The sequence below is a fragment of the Ursus maritimus genome, unplaced genomic scaffold (genome assembly GCF_017311325.1).
Source record: "Ursus maritimus isolate PB19 unplaced genomic scaffold, ASM1731132v1 scaffold_14, whole genome shotgun sequence".
Lineage (NCBI taxonomy): Eukaryota > Metazoa > Chordata > Mammalia > Carnivora > Ursidae > Ursus > Ursus maritimus.
In genome coordinates this window covers 40,662,247-40,679,615 of record NW_024423786.1, presented here as the reverse complement: position 1 = coordinate 40,679,615, position 17,369 = coordinate 40,662,247, and the positions used below count along the sequence as shown (strand labels likewise).

At 43.0% G+C, this 17,369-nt stretch overlaps 1 protein-coding gene across 5 annotated transcripts in view; it reads right to left on the bottom strand.

Annotated features, from left to right (window-relative positions):
* The window catches only part of MAP4 (microtubule associated protein 4), a 183,233-nt gene that overhangs the window by 44,227 nt on the left and 121,637 nt on the right, over positions 1-17,369 (bottom strand). For 4 of the 5 annotated variants that reach the window (XM_040628890.1, XM_040628889.1, XM_040628887.1 and 1 more), the window contains exons 5-8: positions 12,889-13,002; positions 10,373-10,507; positions 8,444-9,559; positions 7,660-7,782 (exon numbers count right to left, since the gene is read on the bottom strand). In XM_040628890.1, the coding sequence (XP_040484824.1) occupies positions 7,660-7,782; positions 8,444-9,559; positions 10,373-10,507; positions 12,889-13,002 (1,488 nt within the window). Of the gene's footprint in view, positions 1-1,347; positions 5,659-7,659; positions 7,783-8,443; positions 9,560-10,372; positions 10,508-12,888; positions 13,003-17,369 lie in introns of those variants that run through there. The other variant, XM_040628886.1, reaches the window with a different exon arrangement.

Sequence of the window (17,369 nt, the reverse complement as noted above, 5' to 3'; positions counted from 1 at the left end):
TTATTACACAGGTATACTAGCACAAGTATGACACTGTGTCTATACAAGGACAGTCTTGTATAGAAGAAAAACTAGGAACACCAAAATGTCCACCAATAAAGAGGTGGTAAAATATGTTAGGGTATACCCACATGATGAAAATACTGTACAGCTATTAAATAAAAATGAGGCCCCCTTCTTTGTACTGATTTGTAAAGACCTTTAAAATAATTGTTAAGTTTATGGGGCACCTGGGTGGCTCAGATGGTAAAGCGTCTGCCTTCAGCTCAGGTCATAATCTCCAGGTCTTGGGATTGAGCCCCGCATCAGGCTCCCTGCTCAGTGGTGAGCCTGCTTCTCCCTCTCCCTCTGCCTCTCCCCCTGCTTGTGCTCTCTCTCTCAAATAAATAAATAAGAAACTAAAGAAAAAAAATAATTGTTACATTTACAAAAGCAAGGCACACACCAGTACGTATGGCAGGTCTCATTTGTATAAAATCCACAAATATATATGTCATTGCTTCTTTATGCATGAACTCTCTGGGAGGATGTATAAGACACTGTTAACACTGGGTGCCTCTGGAGAGGGAAATTTGGATGGGGACTGATGGACGGAGGCAGACTTACGTTTAAGTGCACACCCTTTCACACCATGGGAATGTACTGATTCAAAATCACCAAAAAAAAAAAATTTATTAAAAAAAGTAAAGACTATCCTTAGGGGAAAGGTGTGATAGAATTATAGAAGCAACAATAACTTTTCCCTGAAATCCACCATTCTCTCCTCAACCACTCTGCAAGGCCACCCCTAACAACACATCTCTGAGCTTGGCCTGGCCAAGGCACGGCCCTGAAAGTTCTGAAACGTCTGCTTTGCTTACTCAAGAACCAAAACAAATCCTCTTGCTACATTTCTTTGGAAATCCTGAGCAAAAAGAAATGGCTAGCATTCAGAAAATTTACATGTCACCCTTTCCATCACTGTTGAAACTGAAGAACCAGTCTAAAAACTAACACTAAAGAACTGGATAGAACAATGGAAATTCTAATGAACCCTGGAAAGCCCTCTATATATGGCTTCATTTTCTGCCTCAGCAATAGGGTAGCTAATAGAAGAAAGATAAAAACAGAAGAGATGAGAATGTCTTATGCAGATAACGACCTTTAGCATTCTCTACTCACACAGCACATATTCCTTACTGGGTATAAAATTCATGCAAAGCACAAGCTTTACCCAAAACAAAAAGTCCGTATCATGCAGCACATCATCCCTGACAAAGTCTGTCCAAAACCCTAAGGCCAACTGGTGTTTTTTGTTGTCGTTTTTTGTGTTTTGTTTTTAATTTCTGGAGTTAGTAGCTGCATCATGCAAGGTGACAAACAGCATCGTCTGTAGGGTGTAAAAGCTCAAAGGCTAGGAAACGTTTTTTGAAGGTTAGACTCAGGGAAGCCATGATTAGATGCATACTTTTCAGGAAAAAAAGAAAGAAAACATTTCCAAATCTCGAAGGAATCATCTTTCTCAATCTCATTCCAAGTACTTGACTGAGGAGATCCAAAAAGGGCAAAAATAGGAGGAATCCCACATCGGCAAGTTTTGCACACTTGTCCGAGGATGCAGACTATGTCTCATGGACAAAGACGATGCCCCGAACTCCGCCCAACATGCAACTGTGGCCAATGGCTGTGAACAACAAACCGCTAGAAGGTGTGGCTACATCACTGAGAGATCGTTTTCCCACTTCTAGAAACACAGAGTCTGTGCCTAGCAATGCTGGTCGGAAGCTAGTTACCATGTCCTCATACGGGGAAGACCAGTTTCACTGACTCCAAAAGCAATTTGGATATTCAGTCCCACCAGCACAAGCTACAAATATACACTGACAAGAAAATAAATCCCACGCATACAGCTGGACCTGAAATGTTTTCTTTCCTCCTGTGAATCCTTACACAAAATAATGATTAAATCTGGCCGTAAGCTTTACACACAGGAGGCACTTTTTTTTTTTTTTTTTTAATTAAGAATAGTGGATGGTGACAGGCCTTCTGCTGAACAATTCAGTGTTTGAAATTCAACTTCCCCTAAAACTCAAGGTTCAGTGCTGGGTAAAAAGGCATGCAACCAAGTCACCAGCCTCCCAAGCTGGACACAAGGCATGCCTTGGCTGCAGAAAACACGTAATTAGCAGTTACACATTTTCATGCCGACAAACCAATGACTAACAAGGATGATTAGAGCCTGGATGGAACCATAGCACAAGCTCCTTGCCTTTTGGATGCTGACTCAAAAGCCACAAGCACACACATTTCCCCAGGGCAGGGTCATACCGCTGGACTTCAGCTGCCTGGATCTCTCTCGTTCCTGGACTGTAGACTTTGGCAAAAGCGGAGTAAGGCCTCGGGACTTGGTAGGTCTCATGTAGCCTTTCAAGGGTTCTGCCATTCTGCTCTTATCTTCCTTTCTCCCTTCTCCCGGTGCCTTCGCCTCAGACTTTTCGGTCATTTTGTCAGGGGCCTCCGAGATCTTATCTTTGGGTTCTGGGTGTTCAGGATCCTTGCAAGTCGTCACTGTTAACTTATCTACCACCTGTGACGGAGTGGCTGCAGCTCTGCCGTCTAAGAAATCTGACTGGAAGTCTGGTGTTGCCGAGGAAACATGTTCGGGCTCCGGGATTTCAGAAGTCGGGCTAACTTCTTCCACTTCATTTTTTTCACTTTTTGGAGGCAAAAGGGCCCTATCTACCTCCTTATTCAAACTGTCTGGGTCCTTGGAATCTCCACTGCCAGCATTTTGGTCCTCACAGAAATTGGGCTTTTGTGCTTTGTCTCCCAGTAAGTCAGGAATTTGAACTGGAGCAGAACCTTCCTCAGACTCTTTCTTTTTGTTAACTGGGTATGTTGGAAAATTATTCCTGTCTGCACACGCTTCTCGGACTCTGACCTCACCTGGCAGGCTTTGGTCTTCTACTGGCACTCCAGAAAGGTGTCCCTTGGAGAGCTCTGTGATTTTTTCGATTGAATGCTTAGATGCACCACTGGGCGCTGACTCAGATCCTCCCATCACAGGCCCTCCACCTATCCCTGCTTCATTCTTCATGGGACCAGCAAGCTCCCCTTTATTCTTCAGATGGTCACCTCCCTGGCTGTTAACTGTTTCTGCGGCTGCTGTAAAAGTGAGGGCAACCCCTCCTCCTGTGCTTGTAGGAGGCGGAACAGCGGAGGGGGCCTTGGGTCTTTCCTGATCTGGGACTCCATCTTTGCTGCAATTATCTACCACTGATAATTTGGATATCTGGGCTGGAGTGGTCTCTGGCCCACTTTCTGCCAAGGTGTTTGGAACAGAATCACCCTCCTTTACTACTTGAGAGGCAGGAGTGGGCAGTCCTTCACGGGCTGCTGACTCCACAGCCTCTGGAGGGGCTGACTTATTCATCAACCCTGGGACTGTTCTGGGGCAGGTAAATGTGATATTTCTATTTTCGTCCACATAGCCCATTCCTTCAGTTCTGTGGTCCCCTGTGGTTTCCATGGGAACACGTATTTTTGATGCATCTATCGTATTCTCCAGAAGATGCTTCTCGGGAAAACTATTTTTAACCTTCTTACTTTTTCCACCATTGCTCCTTTCATTCGGTTTGTCAGCCACGGCAGCATGTCCCTTGGCTGCATCTGTCTTATTCTCTGCAGACAGTGCTGAAGGGACAAACCCTGCCCCCTGGATATGGTCTTGGCAGCTCACATCTGTCACCTTGGTAGCTGGTTCAATAACAGCAGAGTCCTTGACTACGTCTGTCTTGTTCCCACCAAGAGCCCCAAGCTCAAAAGAATTAACCTCATCATTCCTCCCCTTCCGGTCACCTACTTCCACTGTGGGCACAGCTGATGTACGTGAGGACAACGGATCATGATTTAAGGGGACAGCTAGTCCTAAGTCCCTGTTTTGATGAGAAGCACCACCAGCATCTCTAGCCTTCCCTACAGAAGGTTGGGTTTCTTCCTTGCTCTCCATTCTAGCAGGCTGTGTGGAATAATTATTTTTGAACTTTTTGTTTTTGCCCTCACTACTCCTTTTTTTGGGCTTTTCAGAAATCCAGGGAGCTGCCTCACTACTCATCCAAGGACACTTTCCTTCCTTGCTCTCGCTACTGACACCCCTATCTACGGCTGCAGCCCCTCTTTCTGTTCTAGCGCCAGAAGTCTGAGTCGTGCCTGACCCATTTCCCAAAGGAATCAACATGGGCGAGGCGCTGGCCCCCCTAGCATCAGCCGTCTCCGTAGGCTCCCCCGTCACCACTGCCTCAGTGAGACTCACTACGGTCCCTGGTTGGCTTGAAGAACCCAGCTCCTCACTCTTCTCCCCAGCAGGCATTCTTTCGGTTTTAGGGGAAGGCTCACTTGGCGCAAGAACAGCTGGGCCATCCTTCCAGCTGTCCACAAGAAATGGTGGCTCAGATCCTGCTCTTCCTTTCCCAGAACTGGCTCTCACTTTCCCAGAACCTGCCCTTGCCTTCCTGCTTCTGCCATCGCCTGCCATTCTCTGAGACGGCTCGTTCTCTAGCCCAGGCGTCTGAACCAACACCTCATCCTGCAGCTGCTTGGAAGCCACGATGCTCATCTCTTGGCTTGGCTTGGGAAGAGTTTCCTTTGTTAGTTCTTTAATCTCTTCAGCGCCTTCAGAAAAACCTGTCTGCTTGTCTTTCTGCAATTCAGTCGCCTGACTTTCATCATTCCCTTTTTTCAGACTACTTCCTAATGACGCATCTGCTGGCAAAGGGGGCACTAGATTAGGCAGGTCTTTTGCTGCTGTGGGTTTTGAAACGCCACCCATAGCCTCTTGGTCCAAGATAGGAGAGCAACCCTCTTTGGGTCTGATCTCCAGAGGAATTTCTACTTTGTGTGCAGAAACTTCTGTCAGGGGTTCTTTCAGACCAGGCGAGCCTACTGTCCGGCTTTTGTCCACGGGAGTCTTCAGGTGGGATGCAGGCTCTGGTTTGCCTTCACCTGGGTGTAGCCATTTCTGGTCCTGGCCCAGCGGTACTGACTTATTACCACTGACTTCCACTTCTATCCCTGGCTTGCGCTGAGAACTTCCTGCAGTTTTCAGGGGTTCTTCCAAAGGACACAAAGGAACGCTGAGACTTTCTGAGACAAAGTTCTCAGCTATCAGTTTGGCAGCTCTGGACTCCACTTCATTTTCCTTTTTTAAGTTTTCTCTGGATGCCAGTCCATATTCCATGCCCACAGTGGTAGGCAGGCTGGGAAGAACCCCTGATTTCTGTGAGTCTGCTGCAAAGGGATGACCTTTACGGTCGTCTGGACTGTCGTCATCCCAAGGTCCCCCAGCCCGGGGTTGAGGATATCTCTTTTGCTTTGGTTTCTTCTTTTTTTTCTTCATCATCATTGGTGGGCTTTCTATATCCCAGGTCTCCCTGCCAAGATCTCGCTTGGGTTCAAGGAAGTCAACATGAGTAGTTTTCCTTTGGTTCCCAGGCTCACCATAGGTAGACGGACCAGAGATCCAACCCAACTCAGACAAAGAGCAGGGGCCCAGCCCAGGATCGAGAGTCTTCCATGGAGAAGAGCCTCCCAGCAGCTCATGAGGGACCCTGGCAGGTCTGGGCCGAGTGGACCTGCGGTCACTGGGTCTGCACACTTGTTTGCCTTGTGTGGGAGGGGTACCTGTAATACATGAAGTTGGCCAAAATTCCAAACAAAAAACTCCTTGTTATTGTTTCTTTAAAAAAAAAAAAAAAAGTCCATTTACTGACTCAGTTAAGTCTATTTTCACCAACCCACACACTAATTCATTTAGGAAAATAGTTTTTTTTTTGTTTTTTTTTTTTAATATTTCTTACCCTTAACTGGGATTAGCAAATTAACAAAGATCATCATTTCAGGTAAAGAAAAAAATTCAAACAGAGATCTTCTAACCTTCTATAATAAATAGTGCCTGTAAATCTCATCTGATACTTATTTATATTTGTCATTATTTTTAATAGGTACATAATTTCCAATTCTGCAACAAGATGGTAAGCTCCTATCTCTTCTTGGTGACATTTGTTAATTAACTGAATGAAATATATACGATATTGAACAGAATTTATAATTCTAGAGTCTGTCACCAATATTACACTAATTACTTGTCAGGCTAACCAGATCAACTCTGGGAAACGGACCAGGAGCCCAGACTTATGCTACTGGTGGGGGGAGGGGGGATGGAGAAGAAAGTAAAAAATACTGAATTAGTATTTTGGCCAAAGAAAAATCCTCATCGTTCCAGAACCAAAGCCTCCTACTTTGAAAGACAAATGTGTTCGATTTCAATGTTCTGTTCCTAAATGTACTTCCTGAAAGACAGAAAAATATACATAATACCCAATAGGGTAATGAATTAAAATAATTAGGATGACCACCCTGAGAAAAGTTTCAGGAAATCAACTGCTCCACCCTCCTGTCTCCAAGTCAGTGCAGCACGGATTCAAGATCCTGGGAAGAGTCCCACTAAGAGCAGAGCTAGGACAGCTCTTGTCAAGTCTGACCCGATGAAATGACTTCGGAGAAGGTTAGAACACTCATATAGTACTGTTTGTTCTTGTTTTTATTCTCCAGTGTCCTCCAATCCTACCCTTGATTTAACACCTCAGGTCAGTTTCTGCTTCTCTCAAACAAGTGCTAGGCTCTAGTACCCCACAGCATTTATAACATTTAATTTGGCAATTAACCAGCAGCTGTTTGGTGCTCTCTCTTACACTATTTATTGAATTATTATATAAATCTTTGGTTTCAGAGTTTATGCCTGGCAACTTTCCTCACTATCCAGGCTATGATATAACAACACAAGGGCAAGGACCCAGACTTAAATATCTATGTGCCTTAGCATAGTGAACTCTACACAAAAAGGACCTGATAAATCTTTATTGATATGGTGTGTCAGTAAAACAATATTTAAAAAGATTGAACTTTATTTAGCTCCTACTTGGGGCTAGAGAGTATGTAAGCGCTAGAGAACTGCAGTGACGTAAGTTATGGTCCCCGCCCTCAAGTTCACATTCTAATCAGTTACAGAAAAGGAAGCAGAGAATCATTAAGTTGATAATCATACACACGTGCTCTGGGCTTACATCAAAAACATGTAATCTTAAAGTTCACTGAGTGACTGAACTCCAAGTTAGAAAGTACCTTGGAGCAGTGCTTCTTCAAGTTTAGTGTATATAAGAATTATCTGGAGAACTTATTAAAATGCATATGAAGGTCTCAGGTGGAATCCAGGATGATGCATTTCTAACAGGCTCCCAAGCAATGCAGATGCTGTTGGACCATGAAACACAATGTAACTGGCAAAGGTTTATAGAACATTTGACCAATATGGTCCTCTTATAGCTGAATAAACAGAGATACAGGGAAGTTAAATAACCTGCCCAAGACCACACAGCACAGAACAGTGAATAGTTGAACTGGGTTAAAATATAGATGTCCTGAGTTGATGTAGCAATAATTTAAAAATATGTAAGCAGCTGACTTTCTGCCTAAACAAGATAAAATGGATCTAAGAAAGAGAATGGACTTCATAAACAAAACTGCTAATTACCACCACAAAACCAGGGACTATGACCACCACCACCAACCCATTGCTCCCAGTTCAAGTGGTTTCAAAGAATCCACTCTGTTTCCCTCACTTACCTGCGGTCTCTGAAGGAAGTTCAGAAGGTGGACTACTGAATGGTTTCTTCTGCTCTTGCTTCTCTAACACAGAATCCTCGTCTGTTGGCAAGCTGTACTTTTGGCCCACGGCTGTGACTGGTTCTAAATGTAACAGGAAAAAAACCACACAACTCTTAGAGCAGCACTATTTCAGCATTTTTCCACTTTTCAGAAACTGGACGCACGAACAGTTTTGGAGGAATGAGGAATGTTCGAGGGCAGCAGAGAAATGGAGTGGTAGCTGGATGGTGAAGTTGGGAAACTTTTTGTTTTTTTTAAATGGGAAAAATAGTATTTGTATGTTGGTGGGAATGAGTCAATGGGCAGGGGGAGAAACTGATGAGTGGCAAGAAAGGAAAGAATGGCTAGGGCATCCTTACGTAGGGAAAGGGAGGTGGGATCCAGGGGCAAAATGGAGATCGGCCTTAATTAGGAGCAGGGACAGTATCCTTCCAATAACGGGAGTGAGGAGCGACTGGGAAGACAGTGCACAAGTAGGCAGATGAGGTGGCAAAGTCTGTGAACGTTCTCTTTTACTGCTGAAATTATCAACAAAGAAAACACATCCGCAGAGAAATGAGGAGGAAGATGTTGGAAACTGGAGGAGGAAGGTGAGAAAGACAGTCCAGGACAGCAGCAACGTGTACAGACTTGCAAAATACAGTGTAATTGTCTTTATTTTATCTGGTACGACGTTTGTCCCTCATCTCTCTGGAGACTACACCCTGGGAGACGGAAATACTGAGTAAACATAAACCCATACCTGGAGAAATGACAAAAGTAGATGCAGCTGACTGCCCCTCATCCTTGACAGATTTTAACTGGGACTCCCCACTTATTTCTTCCTGTGTCCGTGCAGGGTCCACGTCCGCAACGGGAACGCGTACCGCCTCTGTTTCTGAGAGTGGCGCAACATCCTTGGCTGGGCTCACGTTGTTGGCCAGAGTCACCTCTGTCTCAGGGGGCGGAGCCACATCCTTAGCCAGGGCCATCTCTGTTTCGGGAGGCTGAGGCACATCCTTGATCGGGGTTACTTCTGTTTCTGGGGGCGGAGCCACATTCTCGCTCAGGGCCATCTCTGTTTCTGGAGGTGAAACCACGTCCTTGCCCAGGGCCACCTCTGGTTCTGTGGGTGGAGCCATGTCCTTCCCTGGAGACTTTTCTGTATCTGGATGTGGAGCCATATCCCTGACTGGGGCCACCTCTGTTTCTGGGGGCAGTGCCACATCCTCGGTCAAGATCACCTTGGTTTCTGGAGGCAGCGCCATGTCCCCAGTCAGGGCCACCTCTGTTTCTCGGGACAAGGCCACCTCCTTGGCTGGGGATATTTCTGTGGATGATACACCATCCTTAGCCAGTGCCACTTCTATTTCTGAGAGTGATACCACACCCTTGGCTGGGGCCATCTCTCTGTCTGTGGGTGGTACCATGCCCTCAACTAGGGACACATCCATTTTTATAGGTGAGGCCCTCTCTGTTTCTTTGAATGGTAATACATCCTTGGCCGGGGCTACCTCGGTTTCTGGGGGCAGTACCATGTCTTTGGCTAAAGACACATCGGTTTCTGTGGATAATACAGCATCCTTAAGTGGGACTGCTTCTGTTTCTCTGGGTAGTACCATGTCCTCGACTAGAGCCATTTCTGATTCAATGGATGATTCCGTGTCTTTAGCCAGTGTCACATCTGATTTGGTAGATGGTTCCATGTCTTTAGCCAATGCCACCTCTGTTTCTGTGGCTGGTGCCATATCCTTGGCTGGAGACATCTCTGTTTCTCTAGATGATGCCATGTCGGCAGCCTTCAGTCCCATCATGATTTCCAATGCTTCTGTTGGTGCCCTCTCTTCTGCTGATGTCACTTCTACCTCTTCAGCTGGCTCTATGGGAAATAAGTTGGAAATTTAGGACCCATCATTGTGTGCTCATAGCTCTGCATTCAAAATTTACTTTCTTTCTTTTTTTTTTTTTTTTAAAGATTTTATTTATTTATTTGACAGAGATAGAGACAGCCAGCGAGAGAGGGAACACAAGCAGAGGGAGTGGGAGAGGAAGAAGCAGGCTCATAGCGGAAGAGCCTGACGTGGGGCTCGATCCCAGAACGCCGGGATCACGCCCTGAGCCGAAGGCAGACGCTTAACCGCTGTGCCACCCAGGCGCCCCTCAAAATTTACTTTCTAAGAGCATATGAGTATCTAGATTTTGTGACCGTAACACCCTAAACATAACTTTAAAAGCTGTCTAATTAATGTATTTGTACCTACTCTTTGATAGTTCCAGTACTGAGAACAGGATATTGAGAGAGTAAAGAGTGGAGGAAGAAAGGAAAAGGAAAGGAAAAAAACAGGTTTAAAAACAACAACAACAACAACAACAACAACAACAACAACAACACAGGCACACAATTATTTTAAGAATGGGAACCTGTGGGACACCCAGAAAAAAACCTCCGAGTCCTAAGTCTGCACTGAATTAAAAAGGGATTTTCTCTGCCCATGAACACCAAGTGCTGTATTTCAACCCCACCTTCATTCCTTCAGCTGGGAAATCAGTAATTAAAGCAATAAAAGCATTTGTGAGAGTTCTGAAATTTTTATCTATACTGCTCTACACTGCTAAAAAATAAAGTCTGATGATTTAAACTGACTAAGATACTGTAACCATTACGTGATAAAGAGGGGTTCTAATAAGTTACCTGCTATGGGCTGCACAGGTTGTGGCATGGCCTCTGGCGCAATGAAGGAGTCCGAGTGTGGAGAGTTTGGGGCTTCCACAGGCCACCCCTGAGGTACAACAGTTGCAGGAGCAAATGTGTCACAGGGAAACAGACCTAATATTGAAACACAAACAAACAGATTTTTGAAACTGGGTCAATAATAGGGAGAAAAAGGCACTTGATATTTAAAATCAGCTTTATACATCTGCCTTCGGCTCAGGTCATGATCCCAGGGTCCTGGAATGGGCCTCGAGTTGTGGTCCCTGCTCTGCAGGGAGCCTGCTTCTCCCTCCCCCTCTGCCCCCCTCCCCACTCTTGCATGCAAGCTCTCTCTCTCTCGCTCACTCTAATAAATAAATAAAATCTTTAAAAAATCAGCTTTATATATTGCCATAATGACACAGACCTAAGGACCAATGAAAAACAAAGCAAGAAAATTTTAAAGTAAAAACTGTTGATGTTCTTCAGGTTTTGGCAAATTGTTAACTGGCTGTCACGTCATTAGTCAGCACTGATTGGCTACCTTCTACAGTGTATTGTGAAGAGTCAAAATACTAAAGTCTGAACACTAGCACCAATAAATATCACAACTGACACAACATAACGTATAGTAAGGAACTGTGAGTCTTGAATTCCTCATCTGTAAAATGAGATCAATGCCTCCCTCTGCAACATTACAACAGTTTTGTGGAAATGCTTTATAAATCATTAAGAACTAGACAAATGTTAAAGGATTATTATTATGCTGTGCTCTTCCAGACCTGATAGGGGATTTAGTATCACATGGTTCTTGGCATTAAGAGTATTCCACTTTAGCTAGAGAGGCAAGACAGACATGTATCAAATACCGTATAGTATAGTATGGACTAAGTGCTCTAAGAGTTTACAAACAACCATGAAGACCAGAATAGTCACAGAAGGCTTCAGAAGAAGCAAGAGTAGGAAGGGAGGAGACAGTAGTCAGTTTCAAGAATGGAGAACACTGAGCAAAGTATGAAAATGCCAATAGGACAAGAATGCTTCTGTGACCATGAAATTAGTTGGATTCAAGTAGATCTTGCATACCAGAGAAGGAAAACAGGATTATAACAAACAATGGAAGAAGGATCTGGAAAGCCAGAGAAAATTTAGACTTGAAGAGCAAAAAAATAAGAGGGTCTTAAGGTCTTAATGAAAATGAGATGATGACTACAGAACAGGGACCTGGTGACCAATGCAGCAGGTATATTTGGAATGAATTTAAAAGGGAGCAGCCTAGGTATGAAGTGACAGGGGCTTTACATGGGGGAAGGCAGAGGGAGCATAAAGGAAGAAAAGATGCTGTAAAGAAGTCAATGGGACTAAATGACTCACTAAGCTAGTGAGCTGAAAAGCATCAGGACGCTACGCAGATAGCATCAAGGTCAACCTATTTAACATTCTTCCCCCTAGAGATCTGCAGTCCAAAGAGAAGCATAAATGCAACATATTATTAGCCATGATCTTTACAAAATTATAAGCACTGCTGGAAGTGGGACTTATTGATGACAGGTACTGAGGGAAACCTGAATGTCACCCTCAAAATATGCCTCTTTGACATAAAAATTATTTTGAGCTGAAGGCAATTAGGGAGCAATAAACCTAGAAAAAGCTCCCTACTTTCTGCTTAAAGGCAGGACATACACATTCTCCTCTTCCTGGAGACAGACTCTTGCAAGCCCAAAGAAGGCACCAGAGGAATTTGCCAACAAACCTTACTCCCTTAAGTTCCCTCCCATGCATATTCTTCCCACAGTTTGCCACTCACGAAGCCTAAAACTGCTTTCCTTTGCCCTGTCATTTCTTTACACATTAACTGTTCTTTGTTGAAGATGCTTTATAAACCAAAATTCGAAACTACCACTCTGAGTCACTTTTCTCCCGTATGATGGATGCGGCATGTGTTATCAGCAAACTGTTTGTCTCCTGTTCATCTGTCCTTCTGTTAAAGTCTCAGCTGAAAACCTAAGATGCGAAGAAGTAAAGTTTCACCTCCCCCACAGTATCCTGGCCATGCTCATATGAAAAGTTACACAAAACCAGGAATAAGGATACTACTAATTGAGAACTAAGATCTGTTTAATGTTTACTAAGTACCAGATGCTATGAGAAGTGCTTTTACAAAGTTTTATTTAATTGTCACCACATCTTTAAGGTAGGACCTAGTGCTGGCCCCATATTATAGATAAAGGAATCAAAGTTTAGAGAGGACATAACTTACCCAAGGTAATAAGCTGGTAAAATGTGGAGACAGAATCTGGCCCTATCATATAGTATTCAAGATCCCATGAGAGGAAGTGAGCAAACCCTGAGCACCCCAACTGTTGAATTCTCTCCTGAGACCAATCTAGATAGAGCCTTGTTAGAGCCAGAGCCAAAAAACATGACTTTGCCTAGTGGTTAACTTCAAAGGCGACAGGTAGAAGGCCACATTAATTGCTGGAGTTAAGCAATAAATCCAGTTGAAGACATCATACCATAACTGTCTTGCAGGGGATCATTTCGTTCTGTAAATGCTGAAGCACTGGCTGTTCCACTGGGGAGAAAGAGAAAATCCTCCAGGCCATCATCATGGTGCATCTTAAAGGGATCTGGAAAAAAGAAGAAATTTATTTTATTTATTTTATTTTTTAAAAAAGATTTTATTTATTTATTTGACAGAGATAGAGACAGCCAGCGAGAGAGGGAACACAAGCAGGGGGAGTGGGAGAGGAAGAAGCAGGCTTCCCGCGGAGGAACCTGATGTAGGACTCGATCCCGAAACGCCGGGATCACGCCCTGAGCCGAAGGCAGATGCTTAACGACTGAGCCACCCAGGCGCCCCAAAAGAAGAAATTTAAAACTCATTCCCAGTGAATACAACTAAAAAGATTAGCATTCCTTATCCTATGATGAATACTGATTGGTTACATGTGTGTCATCAACATAAGTTAAATAAACTGAGATAATATGCAACTGAACATGGTAGAGAAGAACTACTTCCTTTGCTATAAATTAAGAATATGTAATCTCATATTCTCTAAGATTTGATTATATGAATCAGCCAACAAATAAAAAATTAAAAGCACAACTAATGCTTAATTCTATAATACGCTAAGAAGTGAAAGTACAGATAGAATTAAACTCCAAAATATATTTAGACATTCATTTTAGGTTATTAAGGGAAAAAAAAAAAAAAAGACAGCCAGACAAGTAAAAAAGACATTTTCACCTCACTGGACATCATGAAGAAAATTACTTTTAAAAAGTTATCTGAATGAGATAAGGTGAACAGCTAGCATCTTAAGAAGAGAAATAAACTCCAGAACCATGAGTTGCCATTAGTAAAGGCACTCAAAACATCAGGGAAACTGTGCCTTTTTACATGAGAAAAAGAGCAAAGCCATTCAGGCCAAGCAAGAATTTTGCTACCAAGGGGCACTTGTTACGATGAGTTACGGGTGTTGTATGTAAGTGATAAATAACTAAATTCTACTCCTGAAACCAATATTACACTATATGTTAACTAACTACAATTTTTAAAAAAGATTTTATTTATTTATTTGAGAGAGAGAGTACAAGCCAGGGGGAGGGGCAGAGGGAGAAGCAGACTCCCCACTGAGCAGAGAGCCTGAGCCTGAGCCAACGCAGGGCTCCATCCCAGGACCCTGGGATCATGACCTGAGCTGAAGGCAGACACTTAACTGACTGAGTCACCCAGTCGCCCTTAACTAACTAGAATTTAAATAAAAATTGCCCTGTGTGCTCACTGCTACTAGCACGTCTACTTCCATCCCTGAGCAGACAAATCAGCCTGTATTCCAATTCAAGGAAAGGATAATCAGCCTTTAACTGTGGATACTATTTCCAAATTTATTTAAAGTTGCTTCCTTTCTTTTTGATCTTTAGTTATGAAATATTCATAAGACATTTCTGCCCTGATGCAGAAATGAAATATTAAGCATGCCATGGTCAACAGAACTTAGAGAAATGGACTAAATGATTTCTGAATTAATCTTTCTGATATTCTAGACAGGGAGATTTGTGATCTGCATGGTTTTATTCTAGGTACTAGAAAGGGGGCTAATAGTACGTTTATTCCCTGCCTGTAACATAAAATATGCCAGTCCTATAATAAATTCCTTATCAGAGGAAAAAAAAGAATTCTGCTTCTAAGAAGGCCTTCCCAAAATTAGCACACATCTCAATTACCCTGCAGGCTTAAAGAAACACTGATTGCTAGGCCCTAAGCATCTGCATTTCTAACTAGTTCCCTGGTAGATGCTAGTGACTCATTCCTTTAAGGTGCTTCACTTGTCAGGGGCAGATGCTTAAAAACCTAGGCTTTGGGAGAATGTTCATTCCTGGGGCTCTGAGGCAGCTTCTAGTAAGGGATGTCAAGATCAGGGGAGACGGTGACACTGGGAGGTATGAACAAGCAGAAGGCAAAAGGAGAAACTGTTGGGGATGGAGGAGGCCCCAAAGCTGCTTCTCCAGAACAGAAGGGGAGCTGGAGTATGAGAGAGATTATAACCATTCGTTCTCCCCGGCATCACTTGGTTTGGGGTGGCTGCTGCTTGCTCTGCTTCTCTCGCTTCCACTGAAGGAAAACAGAATGCCTAAACCATCAAGGAGAATAACTGCTGTATGGTTTGCACATTAGGATGGGAGACTTGCTAACTTGCATGTAAAAATTAATGGTTTCTACAAACTTCTATCATTTATTACTTTTTTCTAGGTGCCTCTAATACGGCAGAGTCTGTGTGCTCTAAAAACCCAGAGATACATAAGGAAGGTCAGGGCTGAGGACATTTAACAGAGGGATATTTTAGTTCAAGTCAAAGATCTTCACCTGATAAATATTTAAGCGGAGAATTGAAGGACTAAGTGGTTAAAGGGATGAAAATCTTTTCTCTATCTACATTCCCCCCTTAGTGATCTCATCTAATCTCATAGTTTAAAATTCTGTCTATAAGTTAATAACACTCAAATCTGTACCTCCAGCCACCTAGACCTCACTCCTTATTTCTTGACTTTCGTATCAAATTGCCAATTCTTAATGTATAAAATAAAGCAAAAATGCAACATGCTTCCCAAACCACCCCTCATATAATCTTCCCATTTCTAATGGCATTCTATCTTTTTGGTCAAAACCACTGGAGTCGTCCTTGACTTTTCTCTTTCATATACCATTCCCAATCATAAGAAAATCCAGCTGATCTGACCTTCAAAATGTCCCCCAGAATCTATTTTCCCCACCTCCACTGATTAGGGTGTCTCGCAAGGTTGTAGTCAAGGCACTGGCCAAGGCTGTGATCATCAGAAGACTTGACAGGGGCTGGAGAACCTGCCTACCCAATGGCTTACTTACATGGCTACTGACTGGAGGCCCCTGTTTCTCCCCTACGTGGGCCTCTCCATAGCAGCTGCCTATCCCCAGGGTGAGTAAACTGAGAACAACCAAGATGGAAGCCACAGTGTCTTTTATAACCTAATCTTAGAAATGACATACCATTATTTCTGCCATCTATTCTATTGGTCACACAGACCAAGCCTGGTACTATGCAGGAGGTTACTACACAAAGTGTGAATACCAGGAGGTGGGGCTCATTGGAACCATCTTGGGGGTTGACTACCACACTTGGCTTTCAAGACATTATACTCTTCTGAGTTTTCTCCAACCTCAAAACTGGTCATTCTTTTAATGTTACCCTTGCTGGTTCCTCTTCTTCCACACTTAAATTAGTAATTAAAAACTACTCACAAAAAAAATCTCTGGCTACGATGGCTTCGCTGATGAACTCTACTAAACATTTAAAGAAGAATTAAAACTAATTCTTCATAAACTCTTCCAGAAAAATCTGAAGCAGGGAGAACACTTCCTAACTCATTCTCGGGTTGGTATTACCATAGAATGGTATTACCCTGATATTACTCTGATACCAAAACCAGATAAAGACATCAAAAGGAAACTACAGATCAGCATCTCCTCTAAATATGGATGCCAAACTCTTCAACAAATATGTTTATGAATGTGCCAGAAAATAACACAAATTATATACACTATGACCAAATGGGATTTATCCCAGGAATGCAAGATTGGTAACCAATGTAATACATACATATCAGTAGAATAAAAAATAAAACCACATGATCATTTCAATAGATGCAGAAAAACCACCTGACGAAATCCAACACCCTTTCATGATAAATCAAGTACTTGACAAATTAGGAATAGAAGGCACTTTCCTCAATCTGATAAACGGCATCTACAAAACACCCTCTGCTGACGCCATACTTAATGGCCAAAGACTGGATGCTTTCCCTCCAAGAAAGTAACAGAAGCAGGATGTCTGCTCTCACCACTTCTAGTTCATCACTGTACTGAAGGTTCTAGCCAGAAGAAACAGGCAAGAAAAAGAAAAGGCATCAAGACTGGAAATGAGGAACTAAAACTACATTTGTAGGGGCGCCTGGGTGGCACAGCGGTTAAGCATCTGCCTTCGGCTCAGGGCGTGATCCCGGCGTTATGGGATCGAGCCCCACATCAGGCTCCTCTGCTATGAGCCTGCTTCTTCCTCTCCCACTCCCCCTGCTTGTGTTCCCTCTCTCACTGGCTGTCTCCATGTCTGTCAAATAAATAAATAAAATCTAAATAAATAAATAAATAAATAAATAAATAAATAAAACTACATTTGTAAATGACGGGATCTTACATGTGGGAAATCCTAAGGAATCCACTAAAAAACTACTAGAACTAGTGAGTTCAGCAAGGTTGGAAGATACAAGATCAATATACAAAAATCAATTGTATATCTATACCCTTCCATTCATAGCATCAAAAAGAATAAAATAGTAGGAATAAATTTTACAAACGGAAGTACAGAATTTATACTCTGAAAACTACAAAAATATTGTTGAAAGAAAAAAGATATAAAGGGAAAAACATCCCATGTTTATGGATTCAAAGACAGTATTG